The 23542-nt window shown below is 47.1% G+C and overlaps 1 protein-coding gene across 4 annotated transcripts in view; it reads right to left on the bottom strand.

Annotated features, from left to right (window-relative positions):
- VIT (vitrin) overlaps nucleotides 1–23542 on the bottom strand; it is a 133229-nt gene that overhangs the window by 34334 nt on the left and 75353 nt on the right. For 2 of the 4 annotated variants that reach the window (XM_082356751.1, XM_082356752.1), the window contains exons 6-7: nucleotides 12757–12948; nucleotides 669–713 (exon numbers count right to left, since the gene is read on the bottom strand). In XM_082356751.1, the coding sequence (XP_082212877.1) occupies nucleotides 669–713; nucleotides 12757–12948 (237 nt within the window). Of the gene's footprint in view, nucleotides 1–668; nucleotides 714–12756; nucleotides 12949–20267; nucleotides 20358–23542 lie in introns of all 4 variants that reach the window. The other 2 variants (XM_082356754.1, XM_082356753.1) reach the window with 2 other exon arrangements.

Genomic DNA, 23542 nt, shown 5'->3' on the forward strand with positions numbered 1-23542 from the left:
GGCTCTGCTCGCTCCTGGCTGCGGTGAGCTTTCTCCTGGCTTGTTAGTTTTTCCAATTTGCAAAGCACATGATTTCATCTTCCCATTAAAGGTCAGCTTGCTCATCCCACTTCCTCACATCATTTAAAAAATTCACGAATGACATTTCTCAGCCAGGAGCTCCGGGAGGGGAAGAAATACATGTCCAGAGGCCCGAGTCCTCTCCTCCATCTCCCCCTTACCCACCCACCAGCAAAATCTGCCTTTGAACCAAGAGTCAGAAGGCCGCATTTGCTGTTGGAGTTTCAAACACTTAACGCAGTAAACAGGGAACAACATTCATTCATGTGAAGGGAAAATCTGAATCCCATTTGCAAAGAAGGAAGAAGAAACAGAAGGAAGTCAAAGTGTGCTCCCAGATAGAGTGAGGGTCTAACCCATTTTGGGGGCCTGGAACTCACTCCCTTCTGCTTTTTTGTCTTCACATTTCCTTCCCCCTTAGTGATCCAGTCTTGTCCCTTACCCAGGCCTCCCTGTAGGAGTTTCAGTGGGCCCTTCGCATGGTCACCAGACCCTAATGTTGGAGGTGACACTGTTGGAAAGCCTTCTCTAGCTGAGCTTAGTCTCTGTGCCACCTGCTGTACGAATCTTGATCTAGTCATGGCCAGGAGGATGGGCTGTATAATTACCTGCATCTAGAAGCACCGATCCAGGTTTCCACAATTCAGTTTCCCCTGATTTTCAAAATTAAAAAGAAACAAACTCATTACTTAGATGAAATCAGCAGAAGCTCTCAAGTGAACTACCAGGATGATAATGTTTTCTAACTGTGGCAGAAAGTTCAGTAAAAAAGCATGAGACCAGACTTTGGGATGAAGCAACCTGAAATCTGTGGGATTTTCTCATTTAAAGCTCTTAAAGCCAAAGACAAAAACATCTTTACTCTTTTCTTCCTTTCCCTGTGCACCAAGAGTCATGGAATAATAGGAATCCTGGAATTCAAGGGGACCTAAAAGCTCATTCAATTTGAACCAACCTCCTAACCTGCTTCAATAACATCTCTACCTAAGCGAGTGGCTGGCTGGTGCTTGGATACCTCCAGAGACAGGGAACTCATTACATTTGCAACCAAAGTAGTGCATTTCTTCTTGGACTATTGAGACTTTGAGAAAACTTTTCATTGTATCAATATGAAATCTTTATCCACCCATCCATCCTTCCATCCACCCATCCACCCGTCACACTCAATAAGCACCCAAAATATGCCCAGCATCATTCTGGGTACATTTGCCTTACCCATCTGTTTGTGCTTCTTTCCTTAGAACCACACAGAACAAATCTGGCCCCTTCAGGGAGCAGGCAGTCCACTCATTTACCGAGGCTCTGCTTCTCATGGTGTGCCTCAAGCAGAATAGAGCAAAGTGGCACCTGGCATCCCATCTGTTTAATGCCCTTCACCACAAACCAGTGCTGATGAAGTGGCAGTGGTGGTCGGAAAGGGGAGATTCTTACCCAATAGTCCCTGATCTCTTTTGGAGAATTATGGCTGGGAGGGGCTCAGAGGCAGCACAAACATATTAGGAAGCCTCGTAAGGACACCCTAATGGCTGTTTCTCTCCCTCTCTCATTCCCTCCCCTCTCCCCTTGCCTTTAGCTCTCAAGGCTGAGAGCATAACCAACTGTTTCATTTCTTAAAGGCCATCAGCTTTCCAGCACACTGCAATTATTAACACACTCAAATGAAGTGGTATTTTCTTTTGCATGATTAAAAGATGCCAGGCTATTTTGAAAGATAGTCTGTGTTCTTGCAGGTTCTGGGTTAATGGTGAGAACTGAGTTTAATTTGGCTCAGCCATTAACCAGGTGTAGGACCTTGAGCAAGTCACATGTCCTCGATGAACCTCAATTCCTTTTTGAGTAACATTAGCAGTTTGGGTGGGATGATCTCCAAGTTCAAAATATTTATGATGTATATGTTTAAACATTCAGCTTCTTTAGCCTCATTACTCTATCGCCACCTACTGGTAAAAATATGCGCTTTGCCCTTTTCCTTAAAAAAAGGTGCTGGTGACGTCTCAGTTTTTGCCCAAGGCTTTCAGCACCCTTGGGTGTGAGGAAGGATTAGAATGCTGGAGGCTCTATTACTTTGGCAGGAGATAAACCGTTCTCTGACATGAGGGATTTTCAAGCCTCTTACTCCTGTCCTGGAGGCCTGTCCTTCTGTCCATGCCACTTTCATTTGTTTGGGACAAGTTTGAACCAAATCGCTTTCATCCAAAAGCCAAAGGCTGAAAAAATATCTGGACAGCTCAGACTTGGTGTTCTGGGATTTGGTAGTAATGAGAAGTAGATTTGTGAGAACATTTGTGCTCTGGTGTTGAGGTCTGAGGGCGTGGTGTGGGGAGAACAGAAGTCAGAAGGCCCATCCTGAGTCTACCAAAACACTAGCTGGGGATCTGGGGGGCTCACCTACCTTCTCTGATCTCCAGTTTTCTCCTGCGTAAAGCCGAGCTCATAGGGACTTCTCCTGCCCTGCCTCACATGAAGGTAAATGTATATAAAATCACTCTGAAAAGTGTAAAAGGTGCTCGTAAAAAAACAGCTAATTATTTTTGTGATAATCCTGGCTCGGTCACCTTATAGATACAGTCAGTGTCTAAGAGAGGTATTGATTTTGAACATGCACTGACCAAGCTCCTTCCGAGCATTAAGTCACAATAACCCTGTGGGTCAGGTACAGCTATGATCCCACTTTACAGGTGAGGAAACCGACGCACACGGAGTGGCAGAACAGAACATGAAGCCCAGGCAGGCAGGCTCCACCTGCATGTAATCACCACCTGTTTATCACACGGGAGGCGTCATGGTCGCTTCAGCATCTCAGGGTACTGGGTGAGGCCACGGAAAAGCTAGGCCTGGAACTACACCTGTAACGCACACGAAGCGTGAGGGCCCAGAACATTCCTGTTTTAAGATCCATGACGACCTTTGCACTGGTTACAGCTCCTTCTGTTCCCTGCACATCTGGAAGTCACCAGCCCGGGACCCAAGTGGGAGCCCCCTAAGGGAGGCCCTTAGGGCTCTCAAATTTTATGGGGCAGAAGCACAGGTGACCCTTTAGCCCCCCGGCTTCTCCCCGGTGACTCCCGGTGCAGATTTTAGGAGGAGGTGGTCGTCTGAGAGGCAGCAGCCCCTGGAACCAGGGGACTCTGCACCCCCCCTTCTGGGGCCTGGCTTCATGCCCCGAGGGCTGCACATTTCCCTTGGAGAACTTTCTCTGGCTGCAGTGAGATGGGGGCACTCGGAGAGCAGCTGCAGCTGTGCCAGAGGAGCCTCGTGCCTGCAGCCCGACGCACAAGGGCTGTCAGAGAAGGCTGAGGACAGTCAGAGGTCCTGGGCAGGGGCCGTCAGGCCGGCGATGCGTCAGCAGTCCCGGGTTTACAGGTGGATTCCCTCCAAAGCTCCGTGTGGAATATTTGTTTGGCAGCCTCTTCTCGTGGAAACAACATCAACTCCACTGTTAGGTTTCCAGGCCAGTGAAGCTTATCTGATCAAACAGAGCTCATGGTACCGTGAAGCCCGGCAGCAACAGGATGGTTCCAAGGAAAAGTCCCCGAGTTGTTTAGCTTCAGTCACTCCAGTCCCGTCTCAGCGGGTCCCGGTAGGAGGGGCAGGGGCGTGCCTATGGGGGCTGGAGGAGGCCCCAGAATTCTAGAATCTGAAAATATCTGAGTCATCTTTGTAGTTCTAACAGCACGGTGTCTGACATGTAGTACGCTCAGTAAATTTTTTTAAAATTAAAGAACAGTTCCCCTGCAGTGGAAGCGGTGGCTTAAATTGGGGACGTGTCCAGTTACACCTGTGGGCAGAAAGCATAGTGGGAGGAGGAAGCAGGAATCACTCGGGGTCATAAGTTCGGTGTCCCGTGGAGGAGAGGATGAAATATTGAGGCCGACGACAACATCATTAGGTCCCTACCTAGCTGCCTGGGTCTGTTAATGGTTTGCCCTAAACACAGACGGGGTATTTAATGGGGCTCATGAGATTCCGTCCCATGTGATGTAATTTTATCAGTGACTGGAAAGGAGACAGGTGGCGTGTTAATCAATTTGGTGGATGACAGAGAGGTTGGCAGGATTGTTAATATATTCAATGACAGAATTAAGATTCAGGAAGACTACAGGATTGGGGTGACCTGCTTCTGTAGAAATACCTGAGAAAAAACCCTGGGAACTTGCGTGATTGCCAGTTCAGCAGGAGATGAACGGATGATGAGAGAGAACCTCCCCCCACAGGGAACTTGGGATGTTTTCATGGAACCGGCGTGTCTAGGGCGAGAGGCAATGCCCGGGCACAGCCCTTGAGGCGTCGTGTCCTGCTCTGAGTGCCCTGCTCTCACTCACTGACGGACTGTGGTTTAGCTCGAGGGTGTGATGCCGAGTTACGTAAGGACCTGCTGGGGGGATGAGAGGAATTTGTCCCAGAAAAGATGAGACATAACGGAGGACGTGAAGGCTACTTTCATATATTTGAAAGGCTCGCTAATTTATGCTCTTAAAAATATTGAAGACCCCCAAAGAGCCTCTGTTTGTATTGGCTACGTCTACTGATTTTTCTCATGTTAGAAATTAAAACTGTGCATCCTCTCATCTGAAACACAGTATTAACTATCCATCTATTTCACTATTTATTCACTTCAAAGTAACAATAGACCTATCTATTCTATTCTAATATTTTTTATGAAAAATAACTGTTTTCTGAAACAAAAGCATTCAATGAGAAGAGTGGCGCATTTCTTCAGTGTCTGACGTAATAGAAGGCAGCTAGAATCTGATGTCAGTTCCTTCAGTCGATCTGTGGTGAAATCTCGTTTTTGTTGAAGGGTATGAAGAAAATCTGGCCTCACGCAGTTATGTATGCAGAGAAGTGAGGGTCTCAGAGAAGGCCTGAAAGCAGGTCCCCGGACCACACTTTGAGAAGTACTAGTTTAGAAACATTAGGAGCAGCGGGGCTTAAGTTCTAGATAATATGCTTAACAATGGGACTGGGAAGTTATCCTACACAGGGCAAAGGTCTCTGTCATGCCATAAGGGATGCCTTGGTTTGGTGGGAAATTAGATCAGAGGCACTTTATACGATTCTTTCCAATTCTAGGATCTGCTGATTTTCTAGCTGAGGAATTGGGTGACTTGTCTGAAATGCACGATTATGTGGGAAGTGAGAGCCGGTCGAAGGGTAGCTAAGACCCCGCGTGCGAGTGCTTCCCGGCCTGCGGGAGCAAGCGCGGGGCTTCGCCACTGTCCAGGCCTGTGTGCCTTGGGGGAGGAGGGGCCCCAAGGCAGGGGCACGCGGGGGTCCGCGGGAGGGTCTGAGGCGCTCAAAGCAAAGCTGCAGGGGTGACGGTGGAGGGGGAGGAGCTGCAGAAAGGGGTAGGCTTTGAGGCTGAGAAAGGAGCTGGGAGCATCTGTGCGGTCAATGAGATAGAGCTTTCGTTAGTTACTGGAGCGTGGAGAGAAAGGGAGGCTCAGAGCTACAGACCCAGGGGGAAGGTTACGAAGGGTTATAAACAGGGAGTGGGATCAAATGCTCAAAACAGCCTTGGGTTGCTGGGCAGGAAAAAACACGAGCTGGAGGTCAAGTAAGCGCCTTGTTGCCATCATGCCCCAAGCCGAGTCTGATTGGCGACGTGTGTCTGGGTCTTTGCTCTGTGTCCCGGAGGCGGGTCCTGGGGTGGCACGGGGGCGGGTGGGGGGTGCCTCTCCAGCCGACCCAAACCCCTGACAGCCCTTGGGTGTCTGGACTGGCAGAGACGTACTCTCGACGCACTGAGAACGGACAGAGCAAAGAGATGCTTACTAGAGTTAAAACAACTTGGCATGACCTGGAGGTGAGCGGCAGAGGCCAGCAGGTGCGGGGAGAAGGTGTTTGTTAAGTGCGGCAGAGCAGGGACGGCAAGCAGCGGGCAGCCTCGCCAGGTTTCTGGAAAGCAGCTCCGGAGAATCCTGCCCTTGGATACCCGGGGGGATTACACAGGGTCAGTTGATTTACATGCAACCAGCAGTCTGCTTTCTCTTATTTTGCCCCCTGATGAAAGTGCCTTGGAAGTCAGCCAAGCTTTCTGTGGCTGGCTCTACTTTTGGGGGTTGCAGAGGAGGCACAGATCCTGGCCAAGGGCACTAGAGGAAGTAGTGCCCCAGGCTTGGCTGCCTGAACTGTCCCATGGGCCTGTTAGGATCTAAAATGGCCTTGGAGTCCTTGGCCTGCCCAGCGATCTGATCCTTAAGCCCTTTGTCCTGAACAGCAGCATGTACGTTGCCAGAGGTGCAGTTGTGAAGCCACAGAAGCTCTTAGCCCTGTCCAGGGGACCCGGTGGAGCCCCTACTCCCGTCTGGAATCAAAGCAAAACAGAACCTACAGTCTCTAGGACTCTTTGAACTTGTGGAGGACAGACAGGTATCCCCCAGCAAGAGAAAGGCCTGGACTCTTCTGTTCCTAGTGCCCCGAGGCTACAAAGGAAATTGTATCTCAAGTCTGTCAACTCATGGCCCAGGCCCCAAGCAGAGTTTGTGGAAAGCATCTAACCGGGTGAGATTTTTCTTTCTCATCTCTGCAGGCCTCAACAGCGTCTCAGAGAAGAGAACTTGTTTCTTCTCTCTGCATTCCCAGTTCTTGGGCCAAACCTTGAAGAGATGCACACAGAAGTGAAGAAAGGGGAGCCAAGGGAGTGTCGTAATTCATAGGAGAATTCCTGGAGAGAGAATGTATTTCTATTCCCCATATCACAGAACTACTCAGGCAAAATTGGCTCTGCCCTTTCCTGGGAAATGATAAAAATTTCTCTTTCTTTGACTCTTGTTCCTCAAGTATAAACCCGAGAGAGTATCTCTTTTCAGGTTTGTAAGAGCCTAGTTACTGAATCCTTAGGAATTTCTATCACAACCTCCACAAAATTGCCTCTGGGGAATGGCGATTGTGAAAGCTTTGCTTATTTAACAGCTTCCTTACTTTCCTTACAAGTTGGGCCCTTGAGCAGTATCTTTTGTTGGCATATCTGGTTTAATGCTTTCTGTCCAAATCTGAGTCCAATGACAAGGATTTGGAAAGACAAACCCCATGTAAACAAGCTTAACTTTCGTCAGTAGCTAGAAAGGTGAGTTCAGGTTCTTACCTGGATTAGTTAAGGTTCCTACCTGGATTAGTTCAGGGGCTATTTTGGCTGTTAGTGTAGGTGGTGGTGGACCAGAAATCTGTAATAACATTTGACTGGTCAGAGCATGAATTTTAATCTAACTGTTCTCATTCTTTCCTTGATCCATCCTAGCAAGACATTACCAAGGTCAGAACCAAGGTAAAGTTTGTCCTTGGGTGGTCTGAACCTGCCCTGGAGGAGGCATTGAAATGCGGAAAAAAAAAAATGGATTTAACTCAAAACACTAACTGACAATTCCAGGTAACAGTAACCCTTGTACTTCACAACTGTCAAAGTAAGCATCTTTTACTAAAGTGCCATATTTCTTTATACTTCATTATTCTTACAATAATTCAGCTGTGCCACTCCTGAGGGGGTTAAAGTAATTCTTCAATAGAAATGTCACTTAACATTTAGCAATTTGCTTAAACTGCATTAACATGGTATTGATGCAAATAGCATTAGCTTTCAGTCATTTTTAAGGGTACACAATGGGTTATCCTTGAGTACTCTGTGGGAGAATCAAATACACTTCAGCATCCATTATTCACTGGGCAATTTTTCTGAAGCAAGGCTTTAAAAGGGAGGAGGGAGATGGGAGATTCTGTAAAGAGAGATGCAAAGTCCATTTTTGGGGAAAGGGGACCACATAAAAAGCAGCTGAGGGAAAGAACCAAGTTTCATGGAAGGGAAGAGATAAGAGGTCATGGGAAAATATCAGTTTTTCTTAGAATCAAATCTATCTGCCATAACTTTTCATTCCCTTTGTCTTCATTCCAATTATTTGGACACAAACTCAAAATAGCTCTGTTTTCTAATTATAAAGCGAACACATGCTGACTGTCAAAATATAAACTATGGGTAGTAAGGAATCATCTGCAATCCCTCTATACAGCAGTGGCTGGTTTACAATTTTGGTATATAGTGTTCTATCCCTTTTTCTATGCACATGTTCTCATGTGCAAAAACATAATTATAAAACATGAGATTGGTACCCATCCTGTTTTGTAGCATGCTTCTTTGACTTAACAACCTGTCACAGACCAATCTTCTGTCAGTAAGTGCACATATTTTAATAGCTGTATAGTAATTTCTTTAACTGTTCTGACAATGGACGATTAAACTGTCTCCGTCTATCTTTCTATCATGAACAACATCTGTGTCCAGGCTTCTTTTGACTTTGGCTGATAATTACCTTAGGATATATTCTTTTTTTTTTTTTTTTTTTTAAAGAAATTCACGTTCTTTTTTTTATTTATTTATTTATGACTGTGTTGAGTCTTCGTTTCTGTGTGAGGGCTTTCTCTAGTTGCGGCAAGTGGGGACCACTCTTCATTGCGGTGCGCGGGCCTCTCACCATCGCGGCCTCTCTTGCTGCGGAGCACAGGCTCCAGACGCGCAGGCTCAGTAATTGTGGCTCACGGGCCCAGTTGCTCCGTGGCATGTGGGATCTTCCCAGACCAGGGCTCGAACCCGTGTCCCCTGCATTGGCAGGCAGATTCTCAACCACTGCGCCACCAGGGAAGCCCAGGATATATTCTTTTAAGTGCAAATGCTGAGTCATTTCTCCATACTTGGGCCCAAACTGTGTTTTACCAATTTCCAATGTTAATTGGTGAAAAATGACATCTTATTGTTTACTTTGCATTTATTTGACTCCTGGTGAAGTTGAACGCCTTCTGTTGTATTTATTGGCCATTGTTAGTTCTTCCGTGGCCTGCCTGGTCATGGCCTTCACCCATTTTTCTTTTGGAATATTTGTCTTACTATTTTGTAAGACTGGATTTTAAGAAAAACCTTCTCCTGACACCTTAAGGAAGATAAACATTCAGAGATGAGATACATGTTGTTGAGAAGGGAAATTGCACGTGGAAGGGATGGGCAGTTGTAGATGCTGGTTCCTTCCTGTCCCAGGTTTCACCACTTCCTCCTCCTTAGCTGCCCTTGGTCAGGGGGTGGCATGGAGTAGAAAGGTGCATCACCATGCCTTGCCACTAGGTAGCGCTCTGCTCCCTTCCCTGGTTTACCCTTCAAGGTGGACATTCTGATGATATGTTAGATCAGCGGAGGCAACCATGGCACTTCTTGAGACGAACCAGACCAGGAAAACAATGCCAGGCGAAGCCACGTTCCACCTTCCAAGCCTGTGGTAGATTCAGCAGGCCCTGCAGCTGGGCCTGACGCATTCTCCATCTTTTCCAGAACTCTTTGCTCAGCGTAACTATGGACCTCATTCTCCAGGCTGCCCCCTCTGGCCCCGGGATGCAGCCCTGCGACCTCCTGGCTCCTCTGGGTGCCCAGGTAGTCCTTGGCAGGCTCTCCCGTGAACAGCCTCGCTTCTGCCCTGTGGGTGGTCTCTGTCACTGTGGCTCTTGGCTCCCCGAGCCCCAGCCTTGACTTGTCCCGTGCTCCTCTCTGCCTTGTTGGGTTTGCACATCCGTGGGGCAGTTAGGGGGCCATGAAGTGGCCTTGGTGTCCAGCCCCGTCTTCCTTGAAGTCCTGCCACCTACATCAGCTCCTCTTCGTGGGCTAGGGCTGGGGGAACCCCTTGCTTTTCCTACTACAAAGTTTCTATTCTTTCCTGGACTCCCTCCAAGTTCCTGTGTCCTGTCTGAAAGGGCATCTTTACCTCATCGTAGAGCAAAGACGACTCATAGACCCCCAAATGCAGGCTGCTCCTGTTCCAGCTCACACTTCTCAGGTGTCCTGCTGCAGGGATCTTGGTGGGATGTGTTCACCGACGTAGCCCAAGACCCTAAAATGGTGCCTGACACACAGTGGGCACTCAAGAAATGGTTTTGAATGAATAAATGAATCAGGTTTTGCTTGCACGCCCCATCTACAATCACTTCTAGAATCTTTTGACTATAGTCACGTATATGAAAGGAAAAAAAACACTTCATAAATGCATCAACAGCAACTTGCTTGTCCATCAGCAGAAGAGTTGCTCTCATAATTAACAGAATATTTTCAGCTATTTGAAGAAATAAAGAAGTTATCTATATATTAAATATTATTTAATATGGTTGGGCTAAAATATCACAGCGAATATCTGTAGCCAAGCACTAGGACAGGCATTCATGAAAGTAGACTGGTGGTTATCCAGGGCTGGGGGAGAGAAGGCTTAGGGGGACACAGTGAGTGACCATCAGTGGGTGTGGGGATTCTTTTTGGGGTGATGAAAATGTTCTAGAACTGACTGTGGTGATGGTCGCACAACCCTGTGAGTATACTGAAAACCATTGAACTGTGCACTTTATTTATTTATTTATTTTTTAAAATTTATTTATTTATTTATTTATGGCTGTGTTGGGTCTTCGTTTCTGTGCGAGAGCTTTCTTTAGTTGTGGCAAGCGGGGGGCCACTCTTCATCGCGGTGCGCGCGCCACGCCTCTCACTATCGCGGCCTCTCTTGTTGCGGAGCACAGGCCCAGACACGCAGGCTCAGTAATTGTGGCTCACGGGCCCAGTTGCTCCAAGGCACGTGGGATCTTCCCAGACCAGGGCTCGAACCTGTGTCCCCTGCATTGGCAGGCAGATTCTCAACCACTGCGCCACCAGGGAAGCCCGAACTGTGCACTTTAAATGGGTGAATTGTATGGTAGGTGAAGAGTATCTCAATAAGGCTGTTATTTAAAAAAAAAAAATAGGCATTCAAACACCGATCTTCACTCTTCTTCATTCCTACAGAAAATCCTTTGAGTAGGCCATACACATTTTAAAAAGTCTTCTCTTCCTTCCTACCCCCCGCCAGTTTGGCTCCTTTCTTAGCAATTAGGGCACAGGCTGCACGGAGCGCTTGCCCTGAATATTTGTCTAGCAGTCTGTGGGGCGGCATGGACGTGGGTGCTGGACCAGGATGAAGAGCGAACACTGATGGGCTGCGAGGCTGCTGCCCAAAGCTCCTGTCCCCAGGCCAGGAATAAGGAAGCTTTGCCAGGCTGGGAGCCACTGCTTCAAGTTGCCTGAGGTTTTCCATCAGCACAGGCCCAACTTGCAACAGGATTTCCAAGCTCCTGGTGTAGCCAAATAAATATGCCCCGGGCTTAATTATATGTGTTATGTAAAAACTGACATCCTCTAAGGAGACACCTACACACTCAGCTACTCAAAAGTCTTTGAAAGAACCAAGATGGTGGGGGAGTGTCTAATATATTTCAGAAATCATTTGTATGGTATTTTTATTTGGGGACTTTATATTATAGCTTCTTCCACGAGTCATGCATACAGGGTGCCTGGCGCAGGGAGAGAACGAACTGTGAGTTCTGTTACTGGTGCTAACCGATCACAGCGGGAATTGGCTGTGCCTAAGACCCTCGAATCTTGTCACCCCACTGATGTCAAGGCAGGTCAGGCCCCTGATTCTGTGCTGCATCGTTAGTGCCTCGGGTGTTCGTTTATGGCAGGGATGCCTCCTGCAAGGGGATTCACGGAGAGCCGGCTGCCGGGCGTGAATCGCGGCTCTGCTGCTTCCCAGCTGTGTGGCTGGGGACCAGTTGCCTCACTGACCTACTCCTTGGTTTCCTCCTCAGTACGATGAATTAGTCAAACTAGAAGTAATGTATCTACTTTCTAAGGTTGTTCTGAGGATTTAATAGGTTAATATTTGTCAGGTGCTTAGAAGAATGTCTAGCACATTGAAAGTGTTTGGATTTGTTGAATAGAAAGATGACCAGGGAGCTGGGCTCTGACATGGAAGGCGGGGAAGGGGTTGTGCTGCAAGGCACTGACGTTAGGAAGCTGGAGGTGAGGCTGAAAGAACGAGTCCTAGGCACTTCCTCCTGGGACGAAAACGTGGCACCAGGTGGGAGATATTTGGAAAAAGTAGCTTGAGACAACAGGGACGCTCCCGCTGTGGAATTTCCCGCCCTCTTGCCAGAAGACCTTCAGAGCTGGTATAGGTGCTCATTGCCCAGGAAGCCTGGTGTAGAAGTCTGTGTAAAACGGGTGTTTGGATTATCAAATGGGCTCCTAAGGTCGTATTTGATGTAATACTGAGATTAATTCCATAAACTGGACTTTGGTAAAACCTAAAACATGATTTAAGAAATGGATACAAGTGGGCAGACATAAAGCAATCAGAAAAGGAATAAAAACTTGAGCTATCTGGCTTTTCCTAAAGGGATTCTTTTTGTTTTGTTTGCTTCTAATATTTGAAGACTTCCGGGAGTATTCAGTTTGTCCCTTAAAACAAAACAAAACCCAACAATATTTACATAGAAATCTATTATCCCTTCAACTGAGCTTTTGGAGAAATGGGGATTTTGCAATGGGAAAGTTTCACGTCATATCCTACCTTCCCAAGTACGATTAACAGCAGTCCTTTTTTCAAATCTATATTAAGTCCCTTCTACATAGTTTGCTTAGCTTTTAGCTTGGTCCTGAATTATTACTGGGCTCAGGTTTACCCCTTGAATCTGGGAGGGCATGACACACACCCCTGGCCCAGGTCTCCAGCGCTCTCCCCTCACCCAGCTTAAAAGATAGGAGATAGGCTCATACACAGGCATTCAGACAGAGCTACTAACTCTAAAAACCCCAGTCTTCCACTCTTCTAGCACATGGCAACACACAGTCTACCTACTGACCCAGCTCCTGGCTTCTCTGGCCCACAGGCTGTGGTCTGAGGCTGCTGGTGGTAGAGCCTGCAGATGGGGGTGGCTTTGACAAGGTGGTGTGGGTGCCTTCAGCTGCGGCGGTCCCCAGTACTTGCATCAGGGGGACTGGCTGTGCTGTTGTCCCGGGAGCTGATGGGCTCTGATAGGCTTTTGTGGTCTCACCTGTAAGAAAGTGGAATTACACTGGGTCTTACGAAACAGCCGGTAGGCTCTTCAGGGCAGAAATAAACATTTCTTGAACACTAGCTATGAGCAAAGTCCTGTGCTAGCTGCTGTGGAGGAATGTACAATCTGGATGGAGGAATAAGCCAATAAACAAACCAAAGATGAAATAACAAAATACTTAAAAGACAGCTCCAAACAACATTAACATAGACAAGGCCAAACATGATTAACTGTCAAATTAATTTTCCATACACCAGAAGCAATGGTTCATGAACGTGTTTTTTTTTTTTGCTGTTTCAGTTAGTGTTGGCCTGGGGATAGGGCGTACTTTCAGGGCTTTCACTATTTTAGACAATGTGTCTTAGATGTGCTAGTTTAGATTTGGTTCATGACTAGCCGACTGACTCCTCTGGACCCCAGTTTCCTCATCTATAAAATGGGGTATCGGAACTAATTAGATGGTAAGGACCATCTAGATGATTCTTCTGAATTGTGCTCTTCATCCACGTGTGATGATTTAGATTGTTTTGGTAATTTTAAACGAGTCTGAATTTGTTAGGTTGAGGGCATGAGGACACGGGGCCCACTGGGCCTTGGCGTTGTATTGAGAACCGTGGGTCTGCGCCAGAAGGAGACAAAACATGGTCCCCAAAGTGAACGGCACCGCAGTCCTGGGAGGGAACAACAGCCACCAGCCACTTGTGTCTGCTGGACCCATGGCAGGTATGCCAACTTCTACACCTGTGCATCTCTATTAGTTTCCTGGGGATGCTAACAAATTACCATGTGCTCAGCGGCTTAAAACAACAGAAATTTATTCTCTCACAGTTCTGGAGGCTGAAAGTTGGAAATCAGTGTCACTGGACTAAGCTCCCTCCAGAGGCTCTAAGGCTTCCTCCAGAGGCTCTAAGCTCCCTCCAGAGGCTCTAATCTGCTCCCTGTCTCTTGCATTTCCTGGTGGCTGCTGGCATTCCTTGGCTTGTGGCCCCACGCCTCCAGTCTTCAAGGCCAGCATCTTCAATTCTCCCTCTGCTCCATCTCCATGTGGCCTTCTCCTCTGTGTGGTCAAATCTCCCTCTGCCTCCCTCTTTTAAGGATACATGTGATTGCATTTAGTCTCTTCCACAACCCTGCCCCCAGACAATCCTGGATAACCTCCCCATCTAAAGATCCTTAACTTAATCACACCAGCAAAGCCCCCCTGCCTTCCTCCCCACTCCTCCTTTTTTGCTGTATAAGGAAACATTCACAGGTTCCAGGGATTAGGACGTGGATATGTTTTCGGGGGTCGGTTTTCAGCCTATGAGAGCATCCCAGCTCTAGCCTTAACCCTGCTTAGGGATGAAGCGTCTTTGGTCACAGAACAGCAGGTCAAGGGGGGTAGCATCTGAGACAGAAGGAGCTGCACTCTTCATGGGAACCACCCAACCTCCTCTTTGGCATCATACAGCATGCTGGGCAGTGTCCGACCACAGCCCTGTCCAGCCGTGCAGACAGCTGTGAGGTGGCGTCGGGTGTTTGGACCCACTGCTCAGCACTGGCACCTGCTCATTTCCCCACCCTGACGCTATTACCTCCTGCGGGAGAGCAGGTCAGCACGCAGCGCCCTGGGATTGGGTTGGAGTTCGGCCATCCTGTCTGCTCTTGCAGGCATTAGCAAGGCAGGAAGTGGATCCCTCATTTACCCTGATGTTTGCTAACAGTTGGTTGCCTTTAATGCCACCTGGAGACTGTGCCAGACAGATTGCTAAAGAGCTGGCAGCGGCCTCGGGGGTTCAGCCAGTCTTCACGCCATCCTTGGGCAAAACTAGTGTGATTTATGACATTTCCATTACTCTAAAGGAATTGAGCTTTCATAACAAGTCCTAGGGAAGTTTCTAATTTCTCTGAAGTACTCTTCTGTTATACCCTCTGGTAAATGCTACCAGGCAGTAACGCCTCTTTAGGGAGACGCAGGCCCAGGTTCATACAGGGAAAAGCCATTTAATAGAATCACTTGTATATTTTATGAAATAGGATATAATTACTAACTTGGAGAGAAATATATAAATAAACTGACAGTACATTTTACTTGCAAAGTATTAATTGAACCGCAATTAATTAAATTAAAAATAAAACTTCTACTTGGAAATAGTCAAAATTTTTGCCACTTTAAACTCATTGGCTATGGAGGATCTGGTTTATCTTTTTCTCACACCATTGGCTAATTCTGAGGTTTCTGAACCCCCCCGCCCCTCGCAGTTTGCCTTTGCAGGTATTGATTTGCTAGAGAGCAGATTAAATATCCTGAGGGCAGCCATTTATGTTACTTGCTTAGAACACAGATGTTTTCAAGCACATCATAAATTCAACCAACAGAGCCAAATCCCTGGTCTTCCACTATCTTCCACAGAAGACCTAGTCGTTTTTGCCTGCTCTCCTTCACAGAATATAACTGTCTTTAAGAGGGAAATAGAGAAGATACTCTACCCCAGTGCTTCCAGTTCCTTGCTGAGCATAATGCCTGATGTGACCCAAAGTGAATTCTTCACGGGACCAGGTTCTTTTTGAGCAATTTGAAATAAAACCACCAGAATAGTTTCTTCGTACAACCTCAGATACATGGAAGTTTGGTCTTTTTTCAACGATTTTCATGGGAAAACATTTCAAAACTTCCCTTAGACTCGTAATGTATTACTCTTTGGACAAGGTCAAGGACAGCTCCAGACAACCACCTTCTCAACAGCACCAGGAGGGCCTCCCAGCTTCCTACACCTGGTCATCCTTAGGATCACAGTGGAGGTGATCCAGGGCCCTATTCACAGAGATTCTGACTCACTGATCTGGGCTGGGCCTTGGAAATCTGATTTGAGAACCACAGCCAGCGCCAGGCTGGAGTCTTGGCTCCAGCCCTCACCAGCCTGGCCACTAGGCTTTCTTCAGCTTTCTGAGCCTGGCTCCCTTTGCTGGAAAATGGGGATGGTCAGACCTACTTGGGGGACTGTTGTCACAGGTAGAGGTCATGTCTGTAAGGGGGCCACACAGTGCTTGGCACATGGTAGGCCTTCGATAAATGACAGCTGCTGACATCATCGTGATATGCCTCCCTCTCTCCCAGTGGAAAACAGTGCTTTCAGTAGGTGTCAAATGTGAGGTGACTGAAGGAAATTGAAACCAGTTTAGCAGCAACACCTTGGGGTCAGAGCGACAGGGAAGGATTTGGCTCTTCCCATGAGAACTTATAACATGCCTCGGGGTTCTACATGAGGGCAGGAAACTTAATATTCACTGAGCATCTACTATGCACCTCTTTTACAGAAGCATTCGCATATGATATTAATCACAATCCTGAAAATGATCCAACTATTCCCATTTTTAAGACAAGGGACAGATTCTCCAAGAGGTCAAGGAACGAGTCTCAGGTCACATGGACAGCAGGTAGCAGAGCCAGGATTTGGACCCACATTTGTTTGATGCCAAGTTCCACACTTTCTCCCACAAAAGGGGAACAAAGTAGAAGTCATGAGTCACTTCAAGATTCCTGAATGGGGTTCCCCTCAGAGGGTGGCCTGAGGTCTCCAGAGTTCTGGTGAAGTAATCTTACTCCCAAGACAGGGTGAAGGGGTGGCCTTGGAGGGTGTTGGCAGTGAGGGCAGATGGTCCCTGAACAGTCAAACTTATTACAATAAACTTGGGCTTGATTTTCTTCCAGGGCAAGGGATGACCAAGGGGAGTCAGGAGGGGGTTTTCCTGACACTCTTGCTCAGCAAGAGTAAAGATTTACTTTCCCTTCTCTTGTTGCGGTGCCGGCAATGTGCCTTCTCAGCTTTGGGGGAACTTCTACAAACCGACACTTACCTGTTTTTATTGAGCTCAGAGTAGTTTGAGACTCCAGCCAAATACCAGCTGCCTGTTTAATGGTTGCTAACTGCCTTGGGAACAGCGTTTAAATCTCAGGAATGTGTTTTCTCAGCAGGAGCTGCACACGGCAAAGCAAGATGCATCCTATTTTGTGAGTGAGATAATTTCCCATGAAAGAGGGTTGTTATGCTTTGGGGCGGTCGTCCTAACCTGATTTACCTGTTCACTCACATTCTTGGAGAGATCAGGAAGTGTCTTGCAGGGGCATGCTGGGACGCGAGCAGCTGCTGGCCCTCACATCTTCATTTCTTCTGCTTCCTTCCATTTCTAAAGGAATTTTATCACTGAAGGAAGAGTAGCAACAAAGGGAGCCACCCTTTTACGGTTCTCATTGGAATTTTTTATTTGAATTGGTGAAACTCACTCCATGGTGGGACTGTCACTTGAAAGAGAGGTTCCTCTAATCTTGAAGCTGGATGAGACCCCAGTATCCCTTTTATGTTGGAATCCTTATAGCTGAGCTCAGAGTCTGCCACAGAGCAGGTGCTCACTACATGGTTATTGAATGAGTGAGTGAATGAATGAACTTAATTTTTCAGGCTCTGACAACCATGAATAATCTTGTGATAGGAGGCTGATAGTGATACATGGGGATGGTGTCATCGAAGGTGGAGATGTTTTGGTAGAGGGGACAGATGACAGTAGCAATGCCTGATGTTTTGCTAATTTTAAATGTACGTAGCAGCATGGGAATTCCCTGGCAGTCCGGTGGTTAGGACTCTGCGCATTCACTACTGAGGGCCCGGGTTCAATCCCTGGTCGGGGAACTAAGATCCCACAAGCTGAGCGGTGTGGCCAAAAAATATAAAATAAAATAAAATAAAATAAAATAAAATAAAATAAAAATAAAGTACGTAGCAGCAAAGTGTGAGAAGGCACCCCGGCTCCTCCACACTCCTCCTGGCCGTCAGTGAGTCAGGCCTGCTGGGGTGGGCAGTGCTAAGCTGGACCACGGTGCCTGGGGCAGATAGAGAAGTTTTGAAAACGATCTCTGCTATGGAGGACGTAGAAACCAATGGATTTTATCATCTAAGTCGTCATTTGGCTGTAGTTGTTTTCTCTCCCTTCCACCCCCTCTCCCTTCAACTTGACCTGCTTCGAGGGGATGCGATCAGAGTTTGAGTGCTGTAGGGGCCGGTCGGAGTGGGGCCCTTGGGCAGGGGCTGAACCTTATCTGAAACAGGGGTGACCCGGCACCCTGCCTCAGGGTCACTGTGTAGGACAGGTGTCTGACACAGAGAAAGCACTTGCTGATTGATGGCTTCAGTCACAGGAGGTTGTGCAGGACTCTTCCTGTTGTCCAGATTCTGGCTACGACTAAAGTCAGAGGGCCCCAGTCCCCCTTTCTGCATGAGGAGAGGTGCCACTGAACTTCCTATGGGTGGGGCTGTCCCAGCAGAACCTGCACCATCACCAACCCCACCTGACCCAGGCTCGTCAGCAGAGGGACAGGACCAGAAGAGGGGGAACGGTCCGAGGCCACCTCTGGGGGAGAGCAGTGTTCAGGGTAAGAGGATATTCCCTTCCTTCCTTCACACTTTGTCCTCCCCAAGCCAGACGAAGGGGCTTCAAGAGAACCTCTCATCAAGACCACCACGGGGCCTGCGGGGTGGGGGGTGGGGCGGGGACAGGCCCTCGTTTCCCGTTGGCCTTTCTGAGCTGCAGCACCGACAGGCCCACCTGGCGCACTGCAGGAGCGGAGCTCAAAGAGGAAGTCTGGGGGTGTATTCTGGGAGTCGAGAAGTATTCCCCCTCTCACGGGAAAAACAGGGAGTGCTTGGCATGTGGTCCCTGAAGCTGGAGGGCTTCCTTGAACATGGGGTCTGTTCCTGAAGTGGGGGAGGGGTGCTGCTGGAGGGGCTCAGGAGGCCAAAGGTGAGGTGAGATGGGACAAGAAAGGCGACCAACCTCATCCCATCCTAGTTCTCCTCAGGCCCCAAAAGGGAAGAGGAGAACCCCAGCCACTCCCGTGACTCTGTGTGAAGGAGCTGCTGCCAATGGATGGGGCCCCTAACTCAGAGAAAGAGACGGGGCCAGGATACAGTAGAGCACTGCCCCTGGCTCCAGATACCCACACACAAAACCTGCTGAGAAATCACTGAGAGCTTGGACGAGACAACAGAGAGGCCAGGGACACTCTCCCTCCACCAATTGGCCAGCCACTTAAGGAGACCTCTGTCCCCTAGTCCTCTCCCCCGGCCCACACCAGAAGAGGACAGGTGACATCTCAGAAATGGTCCACAGGGCACCACCACCCGCTGCCAGCTTGTGGGCGGGGTTACGGAACAGGTGGTTCCTTGCAATAAAACAAACAAAAACAGGTCTAGATTACTGGAATAATTAAGAAGTCATTAAAGATATAGTTGGAGAGGAACTGGGGTGGAAAAATGAAAAACATTCCCTATTTGAATGCTAAGGTACCTCAAATCAGGATTCTTTATATACACTGAAATTAGCATAAGAAAACATAGGATAATGGTGTAGAGAGGGGTTTCTGAAGCCGGATTGTCCGGATCTGATTCTAAGCTCTGCTACTTACTTGCTGTGTGGCAAAGGGCACGTTACTAAACTTCTCTGGTGCTGCATTTTCCTCAAACTGTAAATTAGGGCTAAGAACAGTACATACCCATGGTATTGTTGGGGTGAATAAATACAATAATCAGATAAAACTCTTGGAACAGTGCCTGGCACACAGCGAAAGCTCAGTAAACGCTAACTTTTATTGCCTATTCTTAAACCATGTTCACCTTAAGTACATGAACAAAATCAGCTAGCTCTTCAACTTTCTGGAAGTAGTGTTAAATCCCACCATAAAACAACTCACAGCTTCTCTTTGTGTGAGAAATCAAAGCATACCTTCCCCCAGAAGAGACAATAATGCATAGTATAGTTCTTGCTTTCACACAGAAGCCTAGAAAAAGGTATATTCCTGGCCTGAGTTTTACTGTACCCCCTTGGTGGTTCACAGGAAGCTGGGTCGGCACAACCTCACAGACTGTATTTTTGGCCTGGGTTGTTGAGGTGAGCTGCTTGCTGCTATCACATAAGCCACATCGTCCTCTTTGCTTCCCTCCGTCTCATACGTAAGTAGAGACAGTCTTTTCCCTTTCAGCTGCCAGGGAACATTTCCACGCAGAATGTCATGTCATCTTCTAAAGTAACTATACAGTCGAATTCAGGGCAACAGTCATTCTGAATGAAAATGACACAAACTCAGAGATAATCTCAGAATTGCAAAGCAAAAAAATAAAGCCTCACTCTTCAGCACATTGATTTCTGTGCCCATGTTCCTGGCATCTGTTAAAATATTACCGGAGTCAGTGGAGCTTGACTGGTTAAGTTGCTTATTTTTATCCTATCCCCTAAAACACAATATTGTCTGTTTACAAAATCAGAAGATTTAAATGAAATCACACGTGGACACTTGCCTGCTTTGGCAGCTGGGCTTTTAGATGATGAATATGTAAGAAATGATGGGTGGGTTACACCCTTTTGGGGTTTACCTTCTGCAAAAAAAAAAAAAAAAAAAGGAAAACAACCACAACGATTTATTTCTAGAGCTAGAGGTTTTAGATGGTTTCGTTCTGTTAAGTTGACTCCCTCCTGCTGATTTGTTTCTCTTGAGTTCAATGAAATCAGTCAGCCTCCACACCCCTCTCCCTTGCTGAATTGTTGATTACAATGAGAAAGTCAAGTGGCATTCTGTTTTCCTGTATCACCTATGTTTTATTAATATTAGAAAGGAGGCAATAAAACCTCCATCAGAATTAACATGAGCAACCCTTATTTTGCCCATGAAGATGTGAACTGGAAGTGAAGTTTTCATACACGGGACTTTCTGAATGTTGAATCAGGTCAGTAGATGAATGGAAAAACCCTCCCCACGTTCTTTTCTCGGAGGCTGAGAGCTCTGGTCATCGGCTGGCTATATGTGAACAGCAAACCTCTCACTTCCACAGACCCCGTGGGACCCATCTGAATTCCACGGCACTAGAGAAACTTGAAAGTAAGTAAATAGAGATCGGCCTTGAAAATGACCATTTGTTGTCCACCCAGGGAGTGAAAGTTTAGATACCAGGCGAGGAGAAGGAATGCTAATGTGTATCAGGGAAACCACGGAGGCATAAAGAAGAAAAACGATCAGGGCTGGGGAGGCAAGCCGCAAGCCTGGTGTGACTGAACATGCCTGAGAAGGCTGCAGTCCGCAGTCCTCCTCTGCCAGGGAGTGCGGCTTGAAATTCCAGCAAGGAGCTTCATTCCACACGAAATGGAAAGTGTCACTAGAATGTAGAAGCCCCCCTGAGGCAGGTGATTTGTCTCACTTGGTGGCTGGTAAATTCCCAGGGCCTGGAGCAGTGTCTGGGATGTAGTAGATGCTCAATAAGAATAACAGAGGAATTATCTTAGTGTTTAGGTCTCTGTTAAAATTTAAATGCCTTTGGGAGGGGTCTCACCTGTTTTGCGATATTTACACCTGATAATGAAAGCATTTTAAACTCTCAACCTGAGGGAATATTTTTATAGGATGGGCTAGGGGAGGAGAGGTGAGGAGAGTCAAATGGGAGGTGGGAGGTGGAACACACTCTAGTGCCGGATTTCACCAAAGGTCCTCCTGGTACAAGGGACGGCAAGAGTCATGAGGCAGACAGAATAACAGGGTCTCAGGAGGGGCTTGGGATTGGGAGCAAGAACATCTAGGTTTCCCCTTCTGTTTTACCATTCATTAACTGCCTCAATCTCTGAGACTCTGGGTTCTTTTGGTATTTTTTGTTTTTTAATTCAGAAAATATGGATAATGATGTGGACCAACTTACCACACAAAGTTGTAGGGATCTAAAGGTAAAAAAAAACAGTGAAGAAGTTTTGGAACTATGTATCACCACAGAGATGCAAAGAAGTTATTCTGGTATTACCTATACATGTCACTCAAGGTGGGGAAGAGGCAAATGTTGGGGCTCATGGGAGTTACCTCATCTCACAAAAGCCACCTGGGAGCCGGGCTGGGCACCTGCACGTCCTCGCCCTGGGCCGGCCCTGCTCCAGGTGAACAGTGAGTGAGGTTATTTCAGACCCAAGGAGGGCGCCTTGGCTGTGGGCCTCACTTTATCCACCGCGAGCGCCTCAGAGACACCGGCTCCCTCAGTTTCCTATTCTTCTCGCATCTAAAATCCTATGGTTCTCTCTGTTTCTATTCAGAAGGAAAAGGAGCCTGAGCTCAGTTTTCTGCAATGTGGATGAGAGGACAAACGGGCAGCATTAGGAGGTCCTTGCTGGACCGTTCCCATCCCTGAACTGTGGAAAGATTGTGCTGAACAAAAACACACGTCCCCTCTCCTGCCCCCTCCCAGCCCGCCAAAGTGAATTAATTAAAGACGCATAGTGAAAACATGTGAAAAGTGGAAATAAAAGCCTAGAGAAAAGTCATGGAGGCATCAGAGGCTTCAGAGAAGGACTCTGACACGATCCAGCAAAACTTGTTGGCCAGAAGCCTCCGGACAATGGAGAGCCTCCCCTGGCCACCGCCAGCTGAGACCTGTAGCCGGCATTTCACTCTCCTAACTCATTCATTGGAGACCCCTAGCCATTGCAGAAGCACATGTGTTTATTATCATTGGCAGAAAGTGTTTCTGGTTAAATGTCACTAGGTTGAATGAGAGGACATGGAAGTTGAGATTTATAGGGAATAATCACAGCAGATTGACTTTCATTTAAAAAATCCAAAACATCTCTACTCTCATGGAATTAATTTTCCTTGTAAACCTCTGCTGGGATTCTTGGACTGCAGGCTAGGCAACAAAGATCGAAACCCTCTTATTTCGCCAGGAGCTACTTGGTAAACACCAATGTGGAGATTATATGTCTATGATTGGCAAATTTGTATTCTAGACCTTAGCATTTTTATATGGCCCCAGTTCTGAATGTTTTGTTACAGGGCAAAGCTTGCAGTACTATGGTTGATAACCTCCCATTATTTGACATAGAAACCAGTGTAATTTGAACCCTAGGTGTGCAGAATTCCACAGGTAAGAGGAAACAGGTATTGCTTAAATAGAGAAGAATCTTAAAAGGTCTGATAGCAGTCCTATTAAAACTCTGATCAATGGATAGTAGAGGTTGGGACATGGGGTGTCTAAAGGTGCAAAAAACCCACCCAGATTGGAAGGCCTGATATATTATGAGACATTTCTGTTTTCCTTGCTTTAGCTGGTCTTCCATAGGTAGTTCTTTCTCAGGAGAGTCACATGTCTCCTGATTTTGTGGGATGCCAGAAAGGTTTGCTAAAATGTAGTTTAAAATCCTGCAGTGCCTCTTTGGAGAAGATGGGAGATTCAAGGTCCAGTGTAGGGTAAGTATAAGGTGAGGATAGAATGTTGTGTTGTGCTCAAACGCTAATGAGGCATGTCAAAAGCTGGAAGGGCTCCCACTGGCCAAACCTGGAAATTTTGAGCAACAGGAAGAATAATGATGATAATAGACTATAACACATTGTACTTTAAAAAAACAATCTGTGAGTCCATAGTGGTACTTGAAAAAATAGTTGTGGAGAGAGGCGGGAAAGCCCTCTTCCTTGTGTAATAACACTAGCTAATAAATGTGGAAGAAATGACAGAATTAGAACAGATATAATTTTGCAATTTCTGATGTAATTCTTGCTACAGCAAGGATCATCGATAGATGTTAAAATCATTGG

Source organism: Balaenoptera borealis (assembly GCF_965194805.1).
Source record: "Balaenoptera borealis genome assembly, chromosome: 15".
Taxonomy (NCBI): Eukaryota; Metazoa; Chordata; class Mammalia; order Artiodactyla; family Balaenopteridae; genus Balaenoptera; species Balaenoptera borealis.